Here is a 21,523-nt window from a genome sequence, read left to right as displayed (position 1 = left end):
CCAGGAAAAGATGGCAGTGTCTAATTTTAACTGAAGACAACACAATTTTAATAAGACTGACTGAACTGATTTATTATCATGTGTACCAAAGTACAGTGAAAACTTTTGTTCACAAGCAGTACAGGCAATCATAGTAAGTAAGGATGTACATATTAGAAAGATTTAGTCGTACAGGGTTAGGAGAAAATGAGGATTGCAGATGCTGGAGAGTCAACAGTTGAAAAGTGTGGCACCAAAAAAGCACAGCAGGTCAGGTAGCATTTGAGGAGCAGGAGAGTCAATGTTTTGGCCATAAGCACTTCATCAAGAATGCACTAGGCGAGAGCAATGTTAGCGTGGTCGGCATTATTTGAGGCTACAGAGTCCATTAATCAGTCTAATAATGGCCAGGAAGAAGCTGTTCATGAATCTGCTGGTGCGTGTGTGCAGGCTTCTATATCCTCTGCCTGACAGAAGAGGTTGTAGGAGATCATCACTGGGGTGTGATAGGTCCTTGATGATGGTAGCCTTTCTGCTGTAGCAAGCCATGTAAATGGAGTCCATGGTTGGAAAGTTGGCTTCCATGACGATCCGGGCTGTGCATACAACTTTCTACAGTTTGTTCCGGTCCTGGGCTGAGCAATTGCCATATTAGGCTGTTATACACCCAGACAGTGTCCTTTCCATGGTGCATCTGTAAAGGTTGGTAAGGGCCCTTTATAAGCGTGCCAAATTTCCTGAGCTGCCTGAGGAAGAAGAGGCATTGTTAGACCAGGAAAATGGATCTTACTGAAAAGCACCAAACTCTTGATGCATCGTAGAGGTCATATTCACATTCACTTAGTTTCCAAAGTATCCTTACTGCATTGGTGCCTTTTTGTTTCAAGATCAAAAAAAACACTTGCCACTATGTCTGATCTCCCTTGCAGAAATGTAGCTTTAATTTTTAGAATTTATTGCTTAAAAAACCTTCAAACTTTCCTTTCCTGTCATCAATGAATCTATTCATATTTTGATCCACCAATATTTTCTTCAAAATATTGTGCTACTCACCTTGCTTTGGTCTTATTGGTCCCATTAAGGGGCACATTTTCTGTGCATATAATCCGATCCTCTGTGTACTGTCACGGCTCACTGGGGTAGGACGCTGGAAATCAAGCCCCACTATTCCTGCAACAGTCACAAAAGTTAAAGATTTTAAAAGGTATGCAACATTTTGCAATTTATTGTCTTCTTGACTCAGGTTGACAGAAAGCATGGACCAGGTTTCTGTATCTAACAGGAATGACTATTCCTAAGAATTAATAGTCGTACAGTTGTACAGCAGGGAAACAGGCCTTTCCCTCCAACTTGTCCATTCTGACTCGATAACCTAAATTGTTCCAGTCCTGTTTGCCAGCATTTGGCCTATGTCTCTCTTAAACCCTTCCTTATCATGTACTCATCCAGATGCCTTTTAAATATTGTAATTGTACCAGCCTCCAGGACTTCCTCTGACAGCTCATTCCATATAGGCTGTATCCTCTGCATGAAAAGGTTGCCCCCTAGGTCCCTTTTAAATCCTTCCCTTCTCACCTTAAACTTATACCCTCTAGCTTTGGACTCCCCTACCCTGGGAAAGTGGCTATTCACCCTATCTATGCCCCTCATGATTTTATAAACCTGTATAAGGTCACCCCTCAGCCTCTGATGCTCCAGGGGAAATAGCCCCAGCCTATTCAGTCTCTCCCTTTTAATACAAACCTTCCAATCCACATTCAAGGAACTATGAGCCTGCTGGCCAAGGTCTCATTGTTCAGCAACATTTCCCCAGGACCCTACTATTAAGTGTATAATTCCTGTCCTGATTTGTCTTCCCAAAATGATCACTTGTCTGAATCTTGTTCTCAGCCCCAAGCTGTTCAGCTACCCAAGAACCAATCACATTTCCTTTAGGTAAGCGGAAGGCCTTTGTTATCAATAACTGGGCACCAGTCCACAAATTAACCAGCTTCTTATTGCCAGCTGTCTAAATACAATCCCTTGGCGCCAGTTTGTCTGGGACCACATTTTAATCCATAGTTGTGCTGACAGTATTCACTATTAAATTCAAGTTATTTGCTTTCAAACCATGCAGCAACCATTTCAGTCCTTGATCTTAAAATATGTATTTTCTCATTTCAGTAAAGAATAGAGAAAAATAAGAAGTACACCCCAAATTCTCCCCAGCTTTGTATTTCTTGTTGTTTGGAATCCTTTACTTGTCTTCTGATTTGTTCATGGCCACTGAGTCTTCCCAATCATATTGACTTCTGCCCCTACTGGCATCCCTGCTTTGTACTATATTTCTTGTCTTTATTAAAGCTGCACCTTTTCTCTTGCCTTCTATCTCTTTCCAGATTGCTCCTATTTAACCTCCCCCTCCTATTATTAGGATTTATTTATATGGTAGTGATCTCTTTCCAAGAGCATGTTCGTTCCCAGACCCACTGTTTCAGCTTATTGCATTCACTTGCCTTCTATCTTTGTACTTCATGTTTCCAATCCATGGGCCTAACCTCCTGACCCTCATCCTATATATTCATCTCGCTTTTGTATTTTCCAGTGGCCTGCTCTGTTCTATTTATAGTTGCATTTCTCCATTGACTAGCCCCTTCTGGTAAATATTTGACTTTAGTATTCATTTTTGACAGTTGTCCTTTGGAACCAATGGCCTCATACTGACAATTGGATCTGATCAGTCCATCATCAGACAAACTGCCAATTGCAGTGATTTGATCTTCATAACTCTGCAATGTTTCCATGCTCCACATTATTGCCCATAATTCCTTCAGAATCTGCACTAGTCTCTAGCTGATTAGAAAGTCTGCCTTTTGCAAAAGATTGCAAAGGCCACAATGAATTCCACTTTCACATCTCATTTGGACTATAAGATGCAGGAGCATAATTAGGCTATTCAGCTCGTCAAGTCTGTTTCACCATTTGATCGTGACTGATCTGTTTACCAACTCCAATTTCCTGGCTTCTCCCTGCATCCCTGTATTCCCTTACTAAGCAAGAACCCAACTATCTCTGTCTTAAGTGCATTCAATGACTTGGCATCCACAGCCCTCTGTGGCAAAGATTTCCACAGCTTCACCACCCCCTGGGCAGAAGCAATCCCTCCTCATCTTCGTTCTGAAGAGTCGTTTCTTCACACTGCGGCTGCGCCTTGGGGTCCTCACCCCTCCTACTAGTGGAAATATTTTCTCCACGCCCACTGTACTCCGACCTCCCAGTATTCTGTAAGTTTACATCGGAAGCCCCTCAACCTTCTATATGCCATCGAGTACAGAACCAGTGTCCTCAACAGCTCCTTTTATGACATGCCCTTCATCCCTGAGATCACCCTCATAAACTTCCTCTGGACCCTTCTAATGCCAGCACATCCTCCTTTCGATACTAGACCAAAAACCACTCTCAATATTCCACATGCAGTGTGACCAGAGCCTTATACAGCCTCAGCAGTATATTTCTGCTTTTGTACTCTGGCCCTCTTGAAATGAATGCTAACATTGCATTTGCCTTCCTTGCTTCTTTAGCCTGCCAACTGAACCTGCGTGTTAAGACAATCTTTAAGATCATCCTGAATTAGGAGTCCAAGTCCCTTTGTGTCTCAGATTTCCAAAGGCTTTCCCTATTTAGAAAATATTCTAAGCTTTCTTCCCATGAAAGTGCAAAAACTCGCACTTTCCTACGTTGTATTCCATCTGCCACGTCATTACCCACTCTGCTAGTCTGTCCACATCCTTTTGCAGCCTCCCCACCTCCTCAACACTACCTGTCCCTCCATCTTTCTTTGTCACCTGCAAACCTAGCAACAATGCCATCAGTTCTTTCATCTAGATCATTAATGTATAATATGAAAAGTTATGGTCCCAACATGACCCCTACAGAAATTCACTTGTCACTGGATGGGGTTCCTGGGTTTGTGGTGATGTCATTTCCTGTTCGTTTTCTGAGGGGTTGATAGATGGCATCTAGGTCTATTTTGAAAAATGTAGTGCTAGAAAAACACAGCAGGCCAGGCAGCATCTGAGGAGCAGGAGAATTGACGTTTCAGGAATGAGGCTGGTGTGCCAAGCGGGCTGAGATAAAGGGTAGGGAGGAGGGAATTTGGGGGAGGGGCGCTGGGAATACGATAGGTGGAAGGCGGTGAGGGTGAGGGTGATAGGCCGGAGAGGGCGTGGGGGCGGAGAGGTCGGGAAGAAGATTGCAGGTCAAGAGGGCGGTGCTGAATCCAGGGTTTGGGACTGAGATAAGGTGGGGGGAGGGGAAATGAGGAAGCTGGAGAAATCAACATTCATCCCGTGTGGTTGGAGGGTTCCGAGGCGGAAGATGAGGCGCTCTTCCTCCAGGCGTCGTGTGGTCAGGGTCTGGCTATGGAGGAGGCCAAGGACCTGCATGTCCTTGGCGGAGAGGGAGGGGGAGTTAGTGTTCAGCCACGGGGCGGTTGGGTTGTTGGTGCGGGTATCCCAGAGATGTTCCCTGAAACGTTCCGCAAGTAGGCGGCCTGTCTCCCCCCAATGTAGAGGAGACCACACGGGACACTTGGCACACCAGCCTCAATCCTGAAGAAGGGCTTATGCCCGAAACATCGATTCTCCTGCTCCTCAGATGCTGCCTGGCCTGCTGTGTTTTTCCAGCACCATATTTTTCAACTCTGGTCTCCAGCATCTGCAGTCCTCACATTTTCCTCTGGATCTATGTGTTTGTTTATGGTGTTGTGGTTGGAGTGCCAGGCCTCTAGGAATTCTCTGGCATGTCTTTGCTTAGCCTGTCCCAGGATAGATGTGTTGTCCCAGTCGAAATGGTTTTAATTATGGCATCAATAGGGTGTAGGTTTGCATGCTGAGCTGTAGGTTTGATATCCAGACGTTTCATTATAGGCCTCTGGGACAACACCTCTATCCTGGGACAGCCTAAGCAAAGACATGCCAGAGAATTCCTAGAAGCCTGGCACTCCAACCACAACACCATAAACAAACACATCAACCCCTCAGAAAACGAACAGGAAATGACGTCACCACAAACCCCAGGAACCCCATCCAGGGCAAATATATAAATAGAAAGCGGGAGACAACAGCTTCGCTTCACTTGGAGGTCGCCATTGATGATGTTACTCAGCCAGGTAATGAAATGTCTGGATATCAAACCTACAGCTCAGCAAGCAAACCTACACCCTAAAATTCAACCTGAGCTACAAACCTTCACAAACCTTGTACGGCATCAATGTTATGAATGCTGGAAGATCCCAGCAGTGGTAAGCATTTCCATCTCTGTTCCCACATGAATGCATGAGAGGGGTATTATATGACCCGGATACACAGTGAATGAGGTGAACAGTCACAATGAGATGAGTTGCTGTAAGCTATGATGAGATACCTACCATGAAACTCTGAAATACACACAGCCTACAAATGTGAAAATTCAAACCTTTGTAACTCTTTGTGTTCAACAATCCTAGCTGTCAAGAGATGGTTCACATTCCAATCAGTGCAGAAAAGATGAACATACAAGCTGCAATCCCACTTGGAACCATACTGCTTGGTAGTCTCTTGGGATGGATATCAAGTTATTGTGAAGAAGGTATAAAGTTTTATTCAGGTACTTAGTTTGGAAGCACATTGGACAGGCTATTTGCTGGATCTATCCTTAGACAATTGTATTTGCATATTTATGTTGAATAAAAGTAATTATTATTTTTTTTCTTTCCATGTCTTTTCTGCGTCCATTTTTGTTAATTATTGCAGGTGATGTGTTTTTCCTACTGCCAGATTCTTTCAATCTCTCTAGATCCCAGATTTTTGTTTTAAATTCCTTCCCACTAACTTTCCAACTGCTACCATACAGAGGACCTTGTAGAAATGTTGGTGCATACATTTAAAATGGTGACTGCTTCAATGTTAATCCTAAATCTGGATGAGTATGGATTGGAAAATGTGTGATCGACCTGCAACTGGTATAAGCATTAATCCTAATCCCTCTGGTTGACAAAGTCCTCCCTACTGGGCACTAAAAGCATGTGTTCTTCATGGTGACGCTACTCCTTACAAAAGGAAAGGCTATGTGAACACTAAAGTTGATCACAACGCAAGGACAAGATTGATGGAGTTAACGAAAGAAACAAAGCTAAAAATCATAAGAGATCAGAACAACTGAATAATTGCCCAGGGCAACGAAACAAAAGATCACACAAAATCAAAACCCAGAGTTTTAGTTTTACACAATGTTCTTTTCATTGCTCTGCACACAAATAAAATAAACAGTAAGGAGTAGATGAATAACTTTTAAACTGATTTGACACTAAAGGAATGTAAGTAAGGGGTGGCCCAGCTCGTTGACAACCAACAAGAGAATGCATTCAGCATGATGGAGATAAGAATTCAGGCTTGGGTTAATAAATAGAGTCATAGAGATGTACAGCATGGAAACAGACCCTTTGGTCCAACCTGTCCATGCCGACCAGATATCTCAACCCAAATATAGTCCCACCTGCCTGCACCCAGCCCATATCCCTCCAAACCCTTCCTATTCATATACCCATCCAAATGCCTCTTAAATGTTGCAATTGTACCAGCCTCCACCACATCCTGTAGCAGCTCATTCCATACACGTACCACCCTCTGTGTGAAAGAATTGCCCCTTAGGTCTCTTTTATATCTTTCCCCTCTCACCCTAAACCTATGCCCTCTAGTTCTGGACTCCCCACCCCCAGGGAAAAGACTTTGTCTATTTATCCTATCCATGCCCCTCATAATTTTGTAAACCTATATAAGGTCACCCCTCAGCCTCTTACGCTCCAGGGAAAACAGCCCCAGCCTGTTCAGCCTCTCCCTGTAGCTCAGATCCTCAAACCCTGGCAACATCCTTGTAAATCTTTTCTGAACCCTTTCAGGTTTCACAACATCTTTCCAATAGGAAGGAGACCAGAATTGCACACAATATTCGAACAGTGGCTTAACCAGTGTCCTGTATAGACGAAACATGACCTCCCAATCCTGTACTCAATACTCTGACCAATAAAGGAAAGCATACCAAACGCCGCCTTCACTATCCTATCTACCTGTGACTCCACTTTCAAGGAGCTATGAACCTGCACTCTGGATTTGGCCATTCTTAAATGGTAGGAAATAGGGAAACAGAAGTTTTCCTCCTCTCTCTACAAGAATCTCAGGGAGTCCCTCTCCCACTGCAATTCCCAGGTCATTTCCTCTGCCCTGATGCTACTTTCTCCCCACCCCCACTCTCCTCTCACTATCTCTCCATCCTTCAGGCTTTCTGCCTGTATTCCTGATGAAGGGCTTTTGCCCGAAATGTCGATTTTACTGCTCCTCGGATGCTGCCTGAACTGCTGTGCTCTTCCAGCACCACTAATCCACTATCACTTGGAACCCTATCACCATTCTTTTGTTGACACGGAGTCAAAATGCTCCATTTTTTTTAAAATTACCAAGCGACCATCCCATTAGGAATGAATGAAAATAATGCTGCAGAATTTTCTCAGCAGACATTTTGTGGCATGCCTTGCTAGTTGGAGATTTCTCCTCACCCTTCAATTTGGAAATGATTGGTTCAAATTAAATGAAGGAAGTGTGAACTGATAGCAGTGCAGCAAGGTTGATGGAACACCTGGAGCCTGGGTGAGCATTAAGATCGACAATCTATTCATCTTGCTTTCTCTATTGTTAAATTGCATTGGTGAAGGAAATAATGTAGGAAAAAAACATTGAATTGTTCATTAGGTGTAGATAAACAGAATAGAGAATGAAAGAGATTAAAGGACAGTTAAGGGTTTTCTAATTCTGAAAGCCTCAGTCGAAGAACAAGCTATTGCCCACAACAAGATGTTAATGTTCCAGTTGGTCCCTGTTAGTTTAATTGTTAAAGTACTCCATTTGTTACCTGCAATTTTAGTGCAGTTGACATAATTCATTACTAATTTATAAATTATTAAATTGTCATACCTGACTGGGGTAGTGTGCTGGAAAGCAAGCTGTTCCATTCCTAGAGCTATCATAAAATGTTAAAGATTTTAAGCAACGTTCACAAAATTCTACAAATTAATTGTCTTTTTCGAGTCGGTCAACACTGTTCAGGTTTCTGTCCTTAACAATAATTACTATTTATTGAAATAAATAGATTGTAGCTCAAAGCTCAATAATGAACTGTGGACATATAACTCTACTGGTGAAAACTATTCCCTTTATAACATTCCCCATACATGCAGACAAACACAAAAATAATATGTTGGTGTATGGATGGAGTGAAATACCAGAAAGGCAATACAATGGTCCTGGGCCATAGGGAGCACCGAGATCATCCTTTTTGATTTGTCAGGACTTATTGTTCCTCGTTCTTGCTTCTCCTGATGCTTGCATTTACTTGGACATGGAACAGGATGTTCTGAAATTATAACATTTCTGATTCATTGGTCAAAAGCCCTGGTTTACCATAACTGGTAAATAGAAAATGACCTGGATTTCTGCAAGCTTTCGGTGGATTTACTGCAGACCCCTTCCAGAGGTCCAAAGCGTTATGGTTGTATCATTCACACCCATAACTACCTGAATCCAATAATGTTGTCATCAGGCAGAAGATCTCTGCCATCAACAACTGGTCACCAGCCCACAGACCAATCAGACTACTTGCTAACGGCTAAATCTCACTTTGTACACAATACCTGGTGTCAGTTTGTCTGCAAATATCTTTCCCCAGTGGTTAAACAAATGATTGTAACTGTAACAAAACTTTGTGGGTGGCACAGTGGTTAGCACTGCTGCCTCACAGCGCAAGAGACCTGGGTTCAATTCCCGCCTGGGAGTTTGCACATTCTCCCTGTGTCTGCGTGGGTTTCCTCCGGGTGCTCCGGTTTCCTCCCACAGTCCAAAAATGTGTAGGTTAGGTGAATTGGCCACGTTAAATTGTCCGTAGTGTTAGGTGAAGGGATAAATGTAGGGGAATGGGTCTGGGTGGGTTGTGCTTCGGCGGGTCGGTGTGGACTTGTTGGGCCGATGGGCCTGTTTCCACACTGTAGGTAATCTAATCTAATCATTAAGTGCAAATAGCTTGCTTTGAAAAACAATCCTTTGTCTCTAAAATGGTCCTTTTCCCATTTCAGTCCACAATCAAAAATACAGAGAAATAGAAAATATAGTCTTTACACAGTATGTTGTTTTAGTTTGAACAAGGTAATCCAGATTTACAGATAGTAAATTAAGAAGTTTATTTAAAGGACAAAAGGTGTTCTTATCAATACAAGACAGATTTCTACAAGTTCAACCCTGTTATCAGTACAAAATGTATATTCCTTTTGCATTTTTTTTTGATAACGATTCTCCAAGGATTCTATCTCAAACGTTTACAGTAACTGGCAAACAAGGAAAACTCTTAAGACCTGTATTTAGTGCCAAAAGAATCATGAACTCATCTCAAATTGGTCTGATTTGAATTTGATAAATGGTCAATATTATTACTAAATTAATCCGTATGGATTATCCCAGGCAAGAATACAGTGCAGTTCTTCTCTGATTTTCCACTACTTTGTAAGTTCTTTGTAAGGCCATATAGCTCTGGCCAAGGCTAATCAAGATCAGACGTCATTTGTTGTTTGCACGTTTCATCTGGTTGGAAGGAATGTACAACAGACAGAAACTTTTATGGCCAATTAATGATATTAAAACAAGCTTATGGGATTTTGAATATTCTTTTAATAAAATGATTAGTTATTGATTCTTAAAGCATAACTCAGTTGATCCTTACTACTTCATCATTTGCTTCTGACTAATTACTAATACTATAATTCCTCATTAGTATATTTTAAGTAATTACATAGAGTCATAGAGATGTACAGCACGGAAACAAACCCTTCGGTCCAACCTGTCCACACCGACCAGATATCCCAACCCAATCTAGTCCCATCTGCCAGCACCCGGCCCCTATCCCTTCAAACCCTTCCTATTCGTATACCCATCCAATGCCTTTTAAATGTTGCAATTGTACCAGCTTCCACCACTTCCTCTGGCAGCTCATTTCATACACGTACCGCCCTCTGTGTGAAAAAGTTGCCCCTTAGGTCTCTTTTATATCTTTTCCCTCTCAGCCGAAACCTATGCCCTCTAGTTCTGGACTCCCCGAACCCAAGGAAAAGACTTTGTCTATTTATCCTATCCATGCCCCTCATAATTTTGTAAAACTCTATAAGCCTCCTACGCTCCAGGGAAAACAGCCCCAGCATGGTTCAGCTTCTCCTTTTAGTTCAAATTCTCCACACCTGGCAACATCCTTGTAAATCTTTTCTGAACCCTTACAGGTTTCACAACATCTTTCCGATAGGAAGGAGACCAGAACTGCACACAATATTCCAACAGTGGCCAAACCAATGACCTGTACAGCCGCAACATGACCTCCCAACTCCTGTACTCAATACTCTGACCAATAAAGGAAAGCATACCAAACGACTTCTTCAGTATCCTATCTACCTGCGACTCCACTTTCAAGGAGCTATGAACCTGCACTCCAAAGTGTCTTTGTTCAGCAACAATCCCTAGGATCTTACCATAAAGTGTATAAGTCCTGCTAAGATTTGCTTTCCCAAAATGCAGCACCTCGCATTTATCTGAATTAAACTCCATCTGCCGTTTCGCAGCCCATTGGCCCATCTGATCAAGATCATGTTGCAATCTGAGGTAAATTTCTTTGCTGTCAACCACACCTCCAATTTTGATGTCATCTGCAAACTTTTATGCTTGCATCCAAATCATTTATATAAATGATAATAAGTAGAGGACCCAGCACTGATCTTTGTGGCACTCCACTGATCACAGGCCTCCACTCTGAAAAACAACCCTCCATCACCACCCTCTGTCTTCTACCTTTGACCCAGTTCTGTATCCAAAATGGCTAGTTCTCCCTGTATTCTGTGAGATCTAACCTTGCTAACCAGTCTCCCATAGGGAACCTTGTTGAATGCCTTACTGAAGTCCATATAGATCACACCTACCACTCTGCCTTCATCAATCCTCTTTGTTACTTCTTCAAAAGACTCAATCAATGTTTGTGAGACATGATTTCCTATGCACAAAACCATGTTGACTATCCCTAATCAATCCTTTCTTTTCATCCTATACATCCTGTCCCTCAGGATTCCCTCCAACAACCTGCCCACCACCGATGTCATCCTCGCTGGTCTATAGTTTCCTTACAGAATACAAAGTGCTTTCCTTAAATAACCATTTATCTATCATTAGCTTCCTTAATCTTGTTAGTTTATTGTAGTAAATTAAAAATGAAAATAGCCTAAATGGTCAAACTATAGTAAAACCCAGTAACCAGCTCCAGTTATGTATTCTGGTTGAGTAACATTGCAGGAACTCAAATCTTATTATTACATACAAAGCTAAGTACAGATATTTGAACTGTGTAATTTTTTGACACTTTTTGGGATATTTATAGTAAGCTAATACTGAATAATAGAGCAATATTTGAAAATGTGTAATTTATGAAGTTTCTCTTCCTCACCACCTTGCTCGGCTACTTAGCAATCTAAACTTACACATGGATTTTCCTTTCATTTTCCCAGCTATTTCTGGCAGGATGTAGTTAACATTTTCAGATGTTGAAGGACAAATAAGTTGTAATGGGTGCCATGTGTCACCGAAGTTTTAAGTGACACCAAAAAATTGAGATCGAAAGAAAAATCAAAAGAAGCAAGCTTTCCATTGTTTCAAGAAAAGGGATTCAGGAGGTCAATATATAGCAATTTATTAATAATACTTCAAATTGGGATAAAGGCACTAAGGATGTTAACTAAAAAGAAATTGAATGTAGAGTGATTCACTGTTTTGCGTGCAATTTGAATCAGTTGCTGAATAAATGCTTTAATAATTTGGAAAAGGAACAGATTGTGAGAGAGAACAGTGTGCAGGTGTACTCCAGTGTCACAGGGAGAAAGGCCTAGATGATAAACAAGTTAGAGACCAGAGCACTTGTCAAGTAAAGAATGGGTGAATTCTGAAACAAAACAAAAAGTCTTGGAGAAATTTGATGGTGTGGCAGCAGAGAATAACAGTTAATGTTTCGAGTCTGATGGCCCTTCATCAGAAATGTGAATTTTGAACTTAGTTTTAATTGTGAAGCTAAAGCTATTGTTATTAAAAGTAAACATTTGTTTATAGATTTCTTCCAGAAGTTAATTTATACTATTCTTATGTTATCAGGTTCTGGAAGAAAAGTAAAGGTAAGAGTTCAATACATTCTATCATTCTTATCAGTGAGTATTTTATTCAGGGTTAAAAAAGTTAAAGTCACCAAACAATAATACCCCATGGCATCTTGTATTGTTCAAAATGTTTTCCTTATAAAATTGAAAGAATAAGATTTAGCCAGCAGACAAAAGCTCCTTGGTCGTGCATTTTACATCCTTTCAATTAGCAAGACGAGAATAATAAAGTTGTAACTCCACTGCCCCTCCTCCCTTTGCCACATTGCCCAGAGATTTAGGGAGCAAGAAAGCCACAGCCCACAGCTGATGGTATCTTTCATTGCAAATTAATTTAACAGTTATCTTTCATTGCTGACGCAATTCCTTCCTGTAGTTTATGATGTTCACTGCTACTTTTCAGAGGAATTAATGGGTTACTAGCAGACTAGATTTCAGCTCAGTTCTGTGTGCATAAATACCGATTGTGTTAAGACTATAGGACCTAGGACCAGAGTGTCAGCAACTGTGTCATTCAAAAGAGATTACTTGACTGTAGTGCAGAAGCTCTTGTGTTTAAAATAATTCATAAGATCTTGCTGAATTTTTAAAAATATACATTTTAAGTTTTAGGAGTGGACAAACAGCTGTTACAATTACAAACAAAAATAGAGTTTGCTGGAAAAGCTCAGGTTTGGCAGCATCTGTGGAGATAAATCAGAGTTAATGTTTCGGGTCGAGTAAATCTGAGGAAGGGTCACTCAATCTGAAACATTAACTCTGATTTCTCTCCACAGATGCTATCCAATCTGCTGAGCTTTTCCAGCAATCTTGGTTTGTGTTTCTGATTTATAGCATCTTCAGTTCTTTAATTTTTATTTTATGCCAATTAAATGTAGGCCTTTGAATAAGTCAGGATGTCCCATGGTGCTTTATAGCCACTGAGATGCTTTTAAGAGACCATCACTTTTGTGGTGTAGGAAATATGACAGTCATTTGGCGAACAGCAAGCTGGTGAGCAAATTATAATGACCAGATATTCTGACTTTGATTTGGCTTGGGCGATAAACATTGGCTCAAGGACGAAGAATAAGTCCTATGCTTTTCTTCAAAACAGTGCCAAGAAATTTAAGAGGGCAAATGGCATATCAGATTAGGTTTAATGTTTACTCTAAGAGAAAGCAACTTTGACATTGCAAGACTCCCTCCATAACATGCTGGGGAGTTATGGTCTTGCTTTTTGTGCTCGTGTTCAAGAATGGGATTTGAACCTAGGATCTTCTGACTGAACTGGGAGTACCAATTTCTGAGCTACAGTTGACAGCTACCAACTCCTATTTGTATGGAGCTTCAATCCAGTTAATTGTTAGATAATCTTAATTGGGTATCTGAACCTGTGATGCTGTTTTTAAAAATATATTGCAGTAGCATCCGATTTTCACACTCCAGGTTAATTGTAGTGAGCAGATTTGGTTTCTCTTTGTTAAAGATGTTTATTTAAGTTATAATATGTTTCATATTATTATGATAGAATGAGTCAGTGATGTTACAAAACTAGCAGCACCTGGGATATATGTAATAGTTTGCTACAAACCGTGTCACTCACTATCTGTTTAATTATCCACACACGTGCATGTACGTAGTGAGGAAAACTTGCCAATCATGATCTAGTAACCCAAAAATCAAATTACTTGATATTTCTTTCAAAAACATCAATTAAAAATCAGTAACTGTTCAATTGCTCAACTTTTTTAGTTTTTCTCAGCCAGCCAAATTCTAAACTTAGAATTATTCAATTTCGATGAAATGCACTTCTGTAATTCATAGCTGATTTTTGGAATAAAACGTTCAAATAAAGCCACAATTCAAATAAAGTGATTATAATTTAACAAGTATTACCTTCTCACCTGCAAAATGAAACTTTTAACCATACATAAAAATGTCTTATTCACTAAAAAAATGCCATGATTCTCCAGCTCTTGATGAAAGCCTGTCCAGTAATTTTTCTGACCATTTAAAATGAATTTGTTCTTTTCGTGCGACTCTTGAGCTTATACCTATTTTTACCTGCACAAAGTCTACATTACAAAGCATGTTTTTAAAATGTCATAACAGTACTCGCTGTCTGGTACTTTTGTTTATAAAAAAGCTTCTTCAGTTGATGAGAAATGCTTTTTCAATCCTGAACAATGTAATTGTTATCTTATACAGGTACTTACTTTTTTCAGATGCAGATGCAGCAACATCCATCAGGCTTTTCTTCCAGACACCTCATATTTCACCACTATAATATTTGAAAGCAATTTGCTTTGTTTCAGAATTGTTTGAACTAAATGAAGATTCCCATAATTATAAGTTTGAAATAAACATGAGATTCTGTTACAAAATTCAGCCGGACAAATGTTTTCTTCCCGCTAATAATCAGTTTTGATGGGTGGAGAATGCCAAAGCCCAGAATTGACCACTTTACTGAAGGAAGACCGGTACCTTGTTGAAAAGAAGGCTAATCCATCAGTGATGGAGCAAAGCTCTGGCATCCCCTCCTTATGGTTCTCCACTAGTTCAGGAGCAACTATTCCTCCCTTGTGGTGCTCCTACCTTTCTGACCAAGCATTTGGTTATCCCCTATTGTCTCCTTTCATGGCTCAGTATTATATTTTGTTTATGTTAAGTTCTTGTGAAACACATTAACTTACAACATAACTATATTTTAATACAACTTTTGCTTATTATAGAATGGGAAAATAGAACTTAAAAGTAAAATACAACCATGCAAGTGAAATTCATTTATTTTATTGTAGATTTTGTTCATCATCTTACTGATGTTTCAACTACACCTTGTGAGATCGTGTGGTGTAAGTGAGTATGAACACGAAGATCACTGCTGTTCCATGTGTTCACCAGGTATGTGTTAGTCCCTGTTTTAAATTGTCATCACCACCACTGTCTATTATAGAGCTTTACTTCAACCCTGCAGCATTTAACTAGGAACTTTAATTTTTTTTAAAAAACTTGTTCATGGGATATGAACATCACATTGCTGTGGGACTGGTGTCACATGTAAGGATGGCAGATCGCCTTCTCTAAAAAGGGCATTCGTAAACAAGATAGGTTTGATGCCAATTGATAAATGGTCATAATTAGGCTAGCTGTCTATTCCAGATGTTGTTTTATGTAAGATTCACATTTCACCACCTGGCATGGCAGGATTTGAACCCATGTCCCTAAAGTATTGGTCTGGTGCTCTGGATTACTAGTCTAGTGATATTACAATTATCCTACTGCTTGTCTTGTGAAAGGATAAAAGAAAAAATGGGTCAAAATCCTGTACAGAGCAAAATAAAAATTAAGAAAGACAGGTGTGATTAATTTAAAGAGATATAAGATAGTTTTTTTTATTTTAAAAGTCTCTTTTCAACACTTAACAACTTCAGAAGGAATGAAATTGACACTCAGAATTTTTTTTTGGTAACAATCAATACTGACCACACCAATAAAAATTCACTTATTCCTGAATGCAACAGTTTAATTTTTCCTGTTGCATTAATGGTAACTCATGGATAAGTATCTGAGCTTTTTGCACGCTTACACATAAAGCTCCTCAATTATACTATAGATTGCCTAATCTTTCTGAAATTCTATTATTGTATTTTATTCTGTATAAAAATAATATTTTCTCATAACCAGTTCACTTAGTTGTTCAAATCTTTTTGCAGCAAATCCTGTCTCTTAACGTTTTCTTGGCAACACCGTAAACTTTGTAATTTCACAACTGACTTTTTTAATTGCAGGCTCCATTGTACTAAAACATTGCACTGAATTATTTGGTACAACATGCAAGCCATGTACAGCCGGAGAATTTATGGAACATCCTAATGGGTTAGAGAAATGCTTCAAATGTAAACCTTGTGACCCAGGTAACTATCAAACTTATTCATTTTAAACAGGTCATCGTGGAACTGAGGCAGCTCAGTTATTGAAGATACGGATATACTGATTAATTTTTAAACATAGTTTTTTGCTATAAATGCTGTGTCTTATGATCCTGCTCAACAGCTACCTGGTGAAGAAGCAGCACTCTGAAGGCTAGTACTTCCAAATAAACTTGTTGGACTATGACCTGGTATTGTGAGATTCTTAACTTTAAACAGAGGGCATTGAGAGTATGGGGAGTGGACAGGAAAGTGCATTTGGGTTCATGATGATGTCACGTCTTAATGATTGACAAAGGAACTCCAGTGGTGGTATGGCCTATGCCTGCTTCTATTTCGTATGTTCACATTGGGTTTGGAGACTGAACACTTTGTCAGGAATAGTAATTAAACAATTGTTAGAAATTCTTTGGTTTTAGCAAAACATAATTGTTCAAAGTTTTTGTTTAATGCATTTGCTATTTAAAATGAAGGGGGAAAAGCTGATTTGCATAGCACTCTAAAGGATACTACATATTATTTCTGAGCGGGCAGTGCAACTGGCACAATCCAACTGTGCTCTCTGTTCATGGTGAACTTACATTAGATCGCAACGTGTTGCTATGAACTGATTTTTCTCCCCATAATATTTAGCAAGTAATATTTATGCACCTTTTTGGTGAGCTTCAGATTCACGATTGTGTCACTGCATTAATGGTGAAATTGTGCAATTCAACTTCAAATCTGAGCTGGAATTTCTCTCAAATTTATTTTGGAGTTAACGAACACAAACAATGCTAGAGAAACCCAGCCAGTCTGGCAACATCTCTGGAAAGAGAAACTCCATTAACATTTCAAGTCCAGTGTGACTTTTTATCAACATTTTGTGTTTCTTTCAAATCTCCAGCATCTGCATGATTTTGCTTTTATTTGATTGTTTTGGAGTTAGATGTGATTAGATTAAATGTCATATGTCACAATTCCTGTGAAAGAAATAACTTTCTGGTGTTGCTTCCTTTCCCCAAGGATTCAGACCTGTGCTTGACAGCGGTTACACAGCTCCCAGTAGCTCTCCTGCTCCTCACTTAAATTATCATTATTTATACATGAGGCGATCTGCTGAGGGTGTTGGTCACAATGGCTAAGTTAATTTATTTTGTCACTGAATGTAATAGAAAAATGGGAGCCATGGCTGAGCCTTCTGCTTGAGACCTTTTTACAATATTTAGACACTGAGACTAGCTAGTTCAACGTAATATAGACCACCTGGGCATTTAATTGTTGGGCTATTGGGAATGAAAATACAACTGTCTTCGTATTTAAGATGAAATATAAATTCTGGAATCATCCATCAGGTCAGGGAACATCAATCTGTGGAGAGGGGAAGTTAGAGCTAATGATTGAGATTGTTAATGTGGACATTGGCCACGTTCAGAGTGCAGCATAAACACACCAGAATTATAAGAGAAATTAAAAGGATTTTGCACACGTTACCTGCGTAAATTTTATATTACTTTGGGCTTGGTATCCGAGGGCTGAACTGACCAAGGTCTTTAAAATATGAAAAGGGATTTAATATAGTTAGTGCAGAGAAACTGTGAAGGGGTCCCTGGACAAGAGGCATAAGTTTTAAAATGAGAACTGAGCTAATTTAGATGAAATCAAGGAGCACTTTTTCCACATACAGTATAGTGGAAACATGGAACGACATCTAAGAATCTGTAGATTCTAGGTCAATTGAAAAAAGTCTGTATTCAATGGGCTTTAGAAAAGGAAGGCTGTCAAACAGAATGGAGCAAATCGGAATAAATAATCTGTAGAAACATGTAATGTTTTATCAACTCAAAGCTCAAGGGATGAATGATATTTTTGTTAGTTTTTCCTAAGTTTCTACATGACTATTTTCATAATTATTTTCAATAATTTTTGTACGAATGAAATGCCAACAAAAAATGAAAAATTGGTTGGGCAACCAACCAATGAAGGTCACCAGTAAACTGTCCAATTTAGTGAATTCAAGAAGCACTTCGACAGATGAACTATATGATATTTCCCATTCTCTGTTTATTCTTCCACTGGAGGAGAAAGTGAAACCATTCAGAATGCAAGATTTTTAAAAAATAAATCGAGAAAAACATTTGGAATATCACCTAAAAAATATGAACCATAAAACAGCCACTCAGAAGATTACCGTGAGAAAAATGAAAGGAAAATGAAACACAGAAACATAAAAATAAAACTTAAAGACAAATAGAACTATTACTGTCAATTGAAGAATTGGGTGGAGATGTTGCTGTCCTGAGTCACTGATTCTCTACCCCCACCAACAACACGCTCTCACAATGCACACTCAGCTTGCTGGCCCAATCTCAAGAGGTCTATACCCACCAAATCACAGCCATCCTGAATTCACTAAATTGGACAGTTTACTGGTGACCTTCATTGGTTGGATGCCCAAAAGTTAATATTAATCCTCCAGATTCTAATTTTAAAATAAAACCTTCTGTTATTTTACTATTATTTATCTCTTGCTTCCCACTTAAGATAAAATGGGAAGTATTTCATTTTTATTTTACTTGTAGCTCATTGATGTTTTTTGTTTATAGAGTTGGGGCTTGAAGTTAAACACCCTTGTATCTATACACGGAATACAGAATGTAAGCCCAAAAATGGGTATTACTGCCGAGAGAAAAACTGTCAGATGGCGTTCAAGCACAAAAAATGCCCTCCAGGTGAAGGAGTTAAAGAAAAAGGTATGGTGTTAGATTTCTTTGGCCCCATTATCTAAATAATGTCTTGAACTGGAACTATAACATAGATTAGATTCTCTACAGTATGGAAACAGGCCATTCGGCCCAACCCTATGAAGAGTAACCCACCTAGACACCTACATTTACCCCTGATTAATGCGAGGAGAAAGTGAGGACTGCAGATGGTGGAGATCAGAGCTGAAAATGTGTTGCTGGAAAAGTGCAGCAGGTCAGGCAGCATCCAAGTAGCAGGAACATCAAAGTTTTGGGCAAAAGCCCTTCATCAGGAATAGAGGCAGGAAGCCTCCAGGGTGGAGAGTAAATGGGGCGGGGTGGGGGGGGAAACTGGGGAGATGGTTGCAAAGAGTACAATAGGTGAATGGGGGTGGGGATGGAGGTGATAGGTCAGAGGGGAGAGTGGAGCAGAGGGGTGGGAAGGCACATTGGCAGGTAGGACTGGCCATGAGGCCAGTGATGATCTGGAAGGTTGGAACTGGGGTAAGATGGGGGAGGGGAAATGAGGGACTGGTGAAGTCCACATTGATGCCCTGGGGTTGAAGTGTTCCAAGGCGGAAGATGAGGCATTCTTCCTCCAGGTATTGGGTGGTGCGGGAGCGGCGCTGGAGGGGGCCCAGGATCTGCATGTCCTCGGCAGAGTGGGAGAGGGAGTTGAAATGTTGGGCCACGGGGCAGTGGGGTTGATTGGTGCGGGTATCCCGGAGATATTCCCTGAAGCATTCTGCAAGAAGGCGTCCAGTCTCCCCAATGTAGAGGAGACCACATTGGGAGCAACAGCTAAAATAAATGACATTGGTGGATGTGAAGGTGAAACTTTGATGGATGTTGAAGGCTCCTTTAGGGCCTTGGATGGTGGTGAGGAAGGAGGTGTGGGCGCAGGTTTTGCAATTCCTGCGGTGGCAGGGGAGGGTGCCAGGACAAGAGGGTGGTTTGTTGGCGGTGGGGGGGGGTGGTGAACCTGACTAGGTAGTCACGGAGGTAGTCTTTGCGGAAAGCGGGAAGGGGTGGGGAGGAAAATATATCTCTGGTGGTGGGTCTATTTGGAGGTGACAGAAATGTCGGTGGATGATGCGGTTAATGCAAAGGTTGGTGGGGGTTCTGTCCTTGTTAAAGTTGGAGGGGTGGGGTGTGAGGGCGCAGGGGTGCGGGATGAGATGTGTTGGAGGGCATCTTCAACCACGTGAGAAGAGAAATTGCAATCTCTAAAGAAGGAGGCCTCTGGTGTGTTCTGTGGTGGAACTGGTCCTCCTGGGAGCAGATATGGCAGAGGTGGAGAAATTGTCACTCCACTACCAAGAGACCAAACTCAGCATCCTTTATGCTGGCTGTTATCCAATTAACTTGTTCCTCACCAAATCGTCTTCAGTCTCGTGTATAAAGACATTTTCATTGACCAATCAGGAATAGTTCATGTGGCTGTTGCGAACTGTACCTATTTAGGGAAGAAATCAAGTAAGATACAGAAAAGTTGTTTCCCCTATGTGAGAGTTTAGGATCAGAGTTTGGGCAGCAAGGTGGCTCAATGGTTAGCACTGCGCACCAGCAATCTGAGTTCAATTCCAGCTTCAGGCATCTGTCTGTGTGGAATTTGCACATACTCCCTGTGTCTGCGTGGGTTTCCTCCCACAGTCCAGAAGTGTGCAGGTTAGGTGAATTGGCCATGCTAAGTTGCCCCATAGTGTCCAGAGATGTGTAGGTTAGGTGCATTAGTCGGGGATGAATGTAGAGGAATGGGTCTGGGTGGAATACTCTTTGGAGGATCGGTGTTGACTTGGTAGGCCAAATGGCCAGTTTCCTCACTGTAGGGGTTCTAGAGGTCTTAACCTCAAAATAAGGGATCACCATTCTAAGACAGAAATGAGGAATTTCAACAAATTCTTTACCACAAAGACTGTTGAAACTGGGTCATTATATGAATTCAAGTTTGAGATAGACAGATTTTTAATCAGTAAAGGAAATGAAGGTTATGGGGAAAGGTAGGGAAATGGAGTTGAGGATTATCTGATCAGCCATGGTCCTATTGAATGTCAGAGTTTACTTGGTGAGTCGAATAGCCTACTTCTGCTTCCAAGTTGTATGTCCTTGGTATTGCAATGATTTACTAAAGAGTGAGACATTCACACTCTATTCTCTCCCAGATTTCCATGAACAGTCTTCATGCTCTTGTCTATTTGCTGCAATCAGTAGCTTTAAACTTGATACAATATCCCAGAATCCTTCTGACTTTGCATCATCTTACACTGTAGTCTACCTCTGTTTTCTCACTTTAATGTCGGATAAAGAAGTGTATCTTTATAATCGGGTGTTACTAAAAAAGACATTAGTTTCTAATAGTTTTGAATAATAAAATGAGATTTGACCAATTGCCATTTTTAATAGTAACTTAATAATTTTACAATTCAGTGATTATTTATGGTCCAATTACACTCCAGTGAACCATCAGAGAGAAGTTTTACCATGCTAAAGTTATTACAGAAATACATGTTGCTGCCAATACACTTTTCACCACGTGATGTTAAACCATTCGTGAATAACACATTTTACACTTTGAAGGGGATGACAGGAGAGAAAACCAAAAACAATCCAAACAGAAGTTCTGACTGTTCCTGTACCACACCTGCATGTCTCAAGATCTTGTAACTGCTGCA

The 21,523-nt window shown here is 40.4% G+C and overlaps 1 protein-coding gene across 6 annotated transcripts in view; it reads left to right on the top strand.

Moving 5' to 3' along the window:
• LOC140486911 (tumor necrosis factor receptor superfamily member 5-like) overlaps positions 1–21,523 on the top strand; it is a 102,560-nt gene that overhangs the window by 63,827 nt on the left and 17,210 nt on the right. For 4 of the 6 annotated variants that reach the window (XM_072586043.1, XM_072586042.1, XM_072586045.1 and 1 more), the window contains 5 exons: positions 5,465–5,604; positions 12,216–12,235; positions 14,998–15,100; positions 15,988–16,113; positions 18,714–18,860. In XM_072586043.1, coding sequence (XP_072442144.1) covers positions 5,475–5,604; positions 12,216–12,235; positions 14,998–15,100; positions 15,988–16,113; positions 18,714–18,860 — 526 coding nt within the window. In that variant the 5' untranslated portion in view covers positions 5,465–5,474. Of the gene's footprint in view, positions 1–5,006; positions 5,129–5,464; positions 5,605–12,215; positions 12,236–14,997; positions 15,101–15,987; positions 16,114–18,713; positions 18,861–21,523 lie in introns of those variants that run through there. The other 2 variants (XM_072586046.1, XM_072586047.1) reach the window with 2 other exon arrangements.

The sequence above is a fragment of the Chiloscyllium punctatum genome, chromosome 16 (assembly GCF_047496795.1).
Source record: "Chiloscyllium punctatum isolate Juve2018m chromosome 16, sChiPun1.3, whole genome shotgun sequence".
Taxonomy (NCBI): domain Eukaryota; kingdom Metazoa; phylum Chordata; class Chondrichthyes; order Orectolobiformes; family Hemiscylliidae; genus Chiloscyllium; species Chiloscyllium punctatum.
This window is presented reverse-complemented; position numbering and strand designations above follow the sequence as displayed.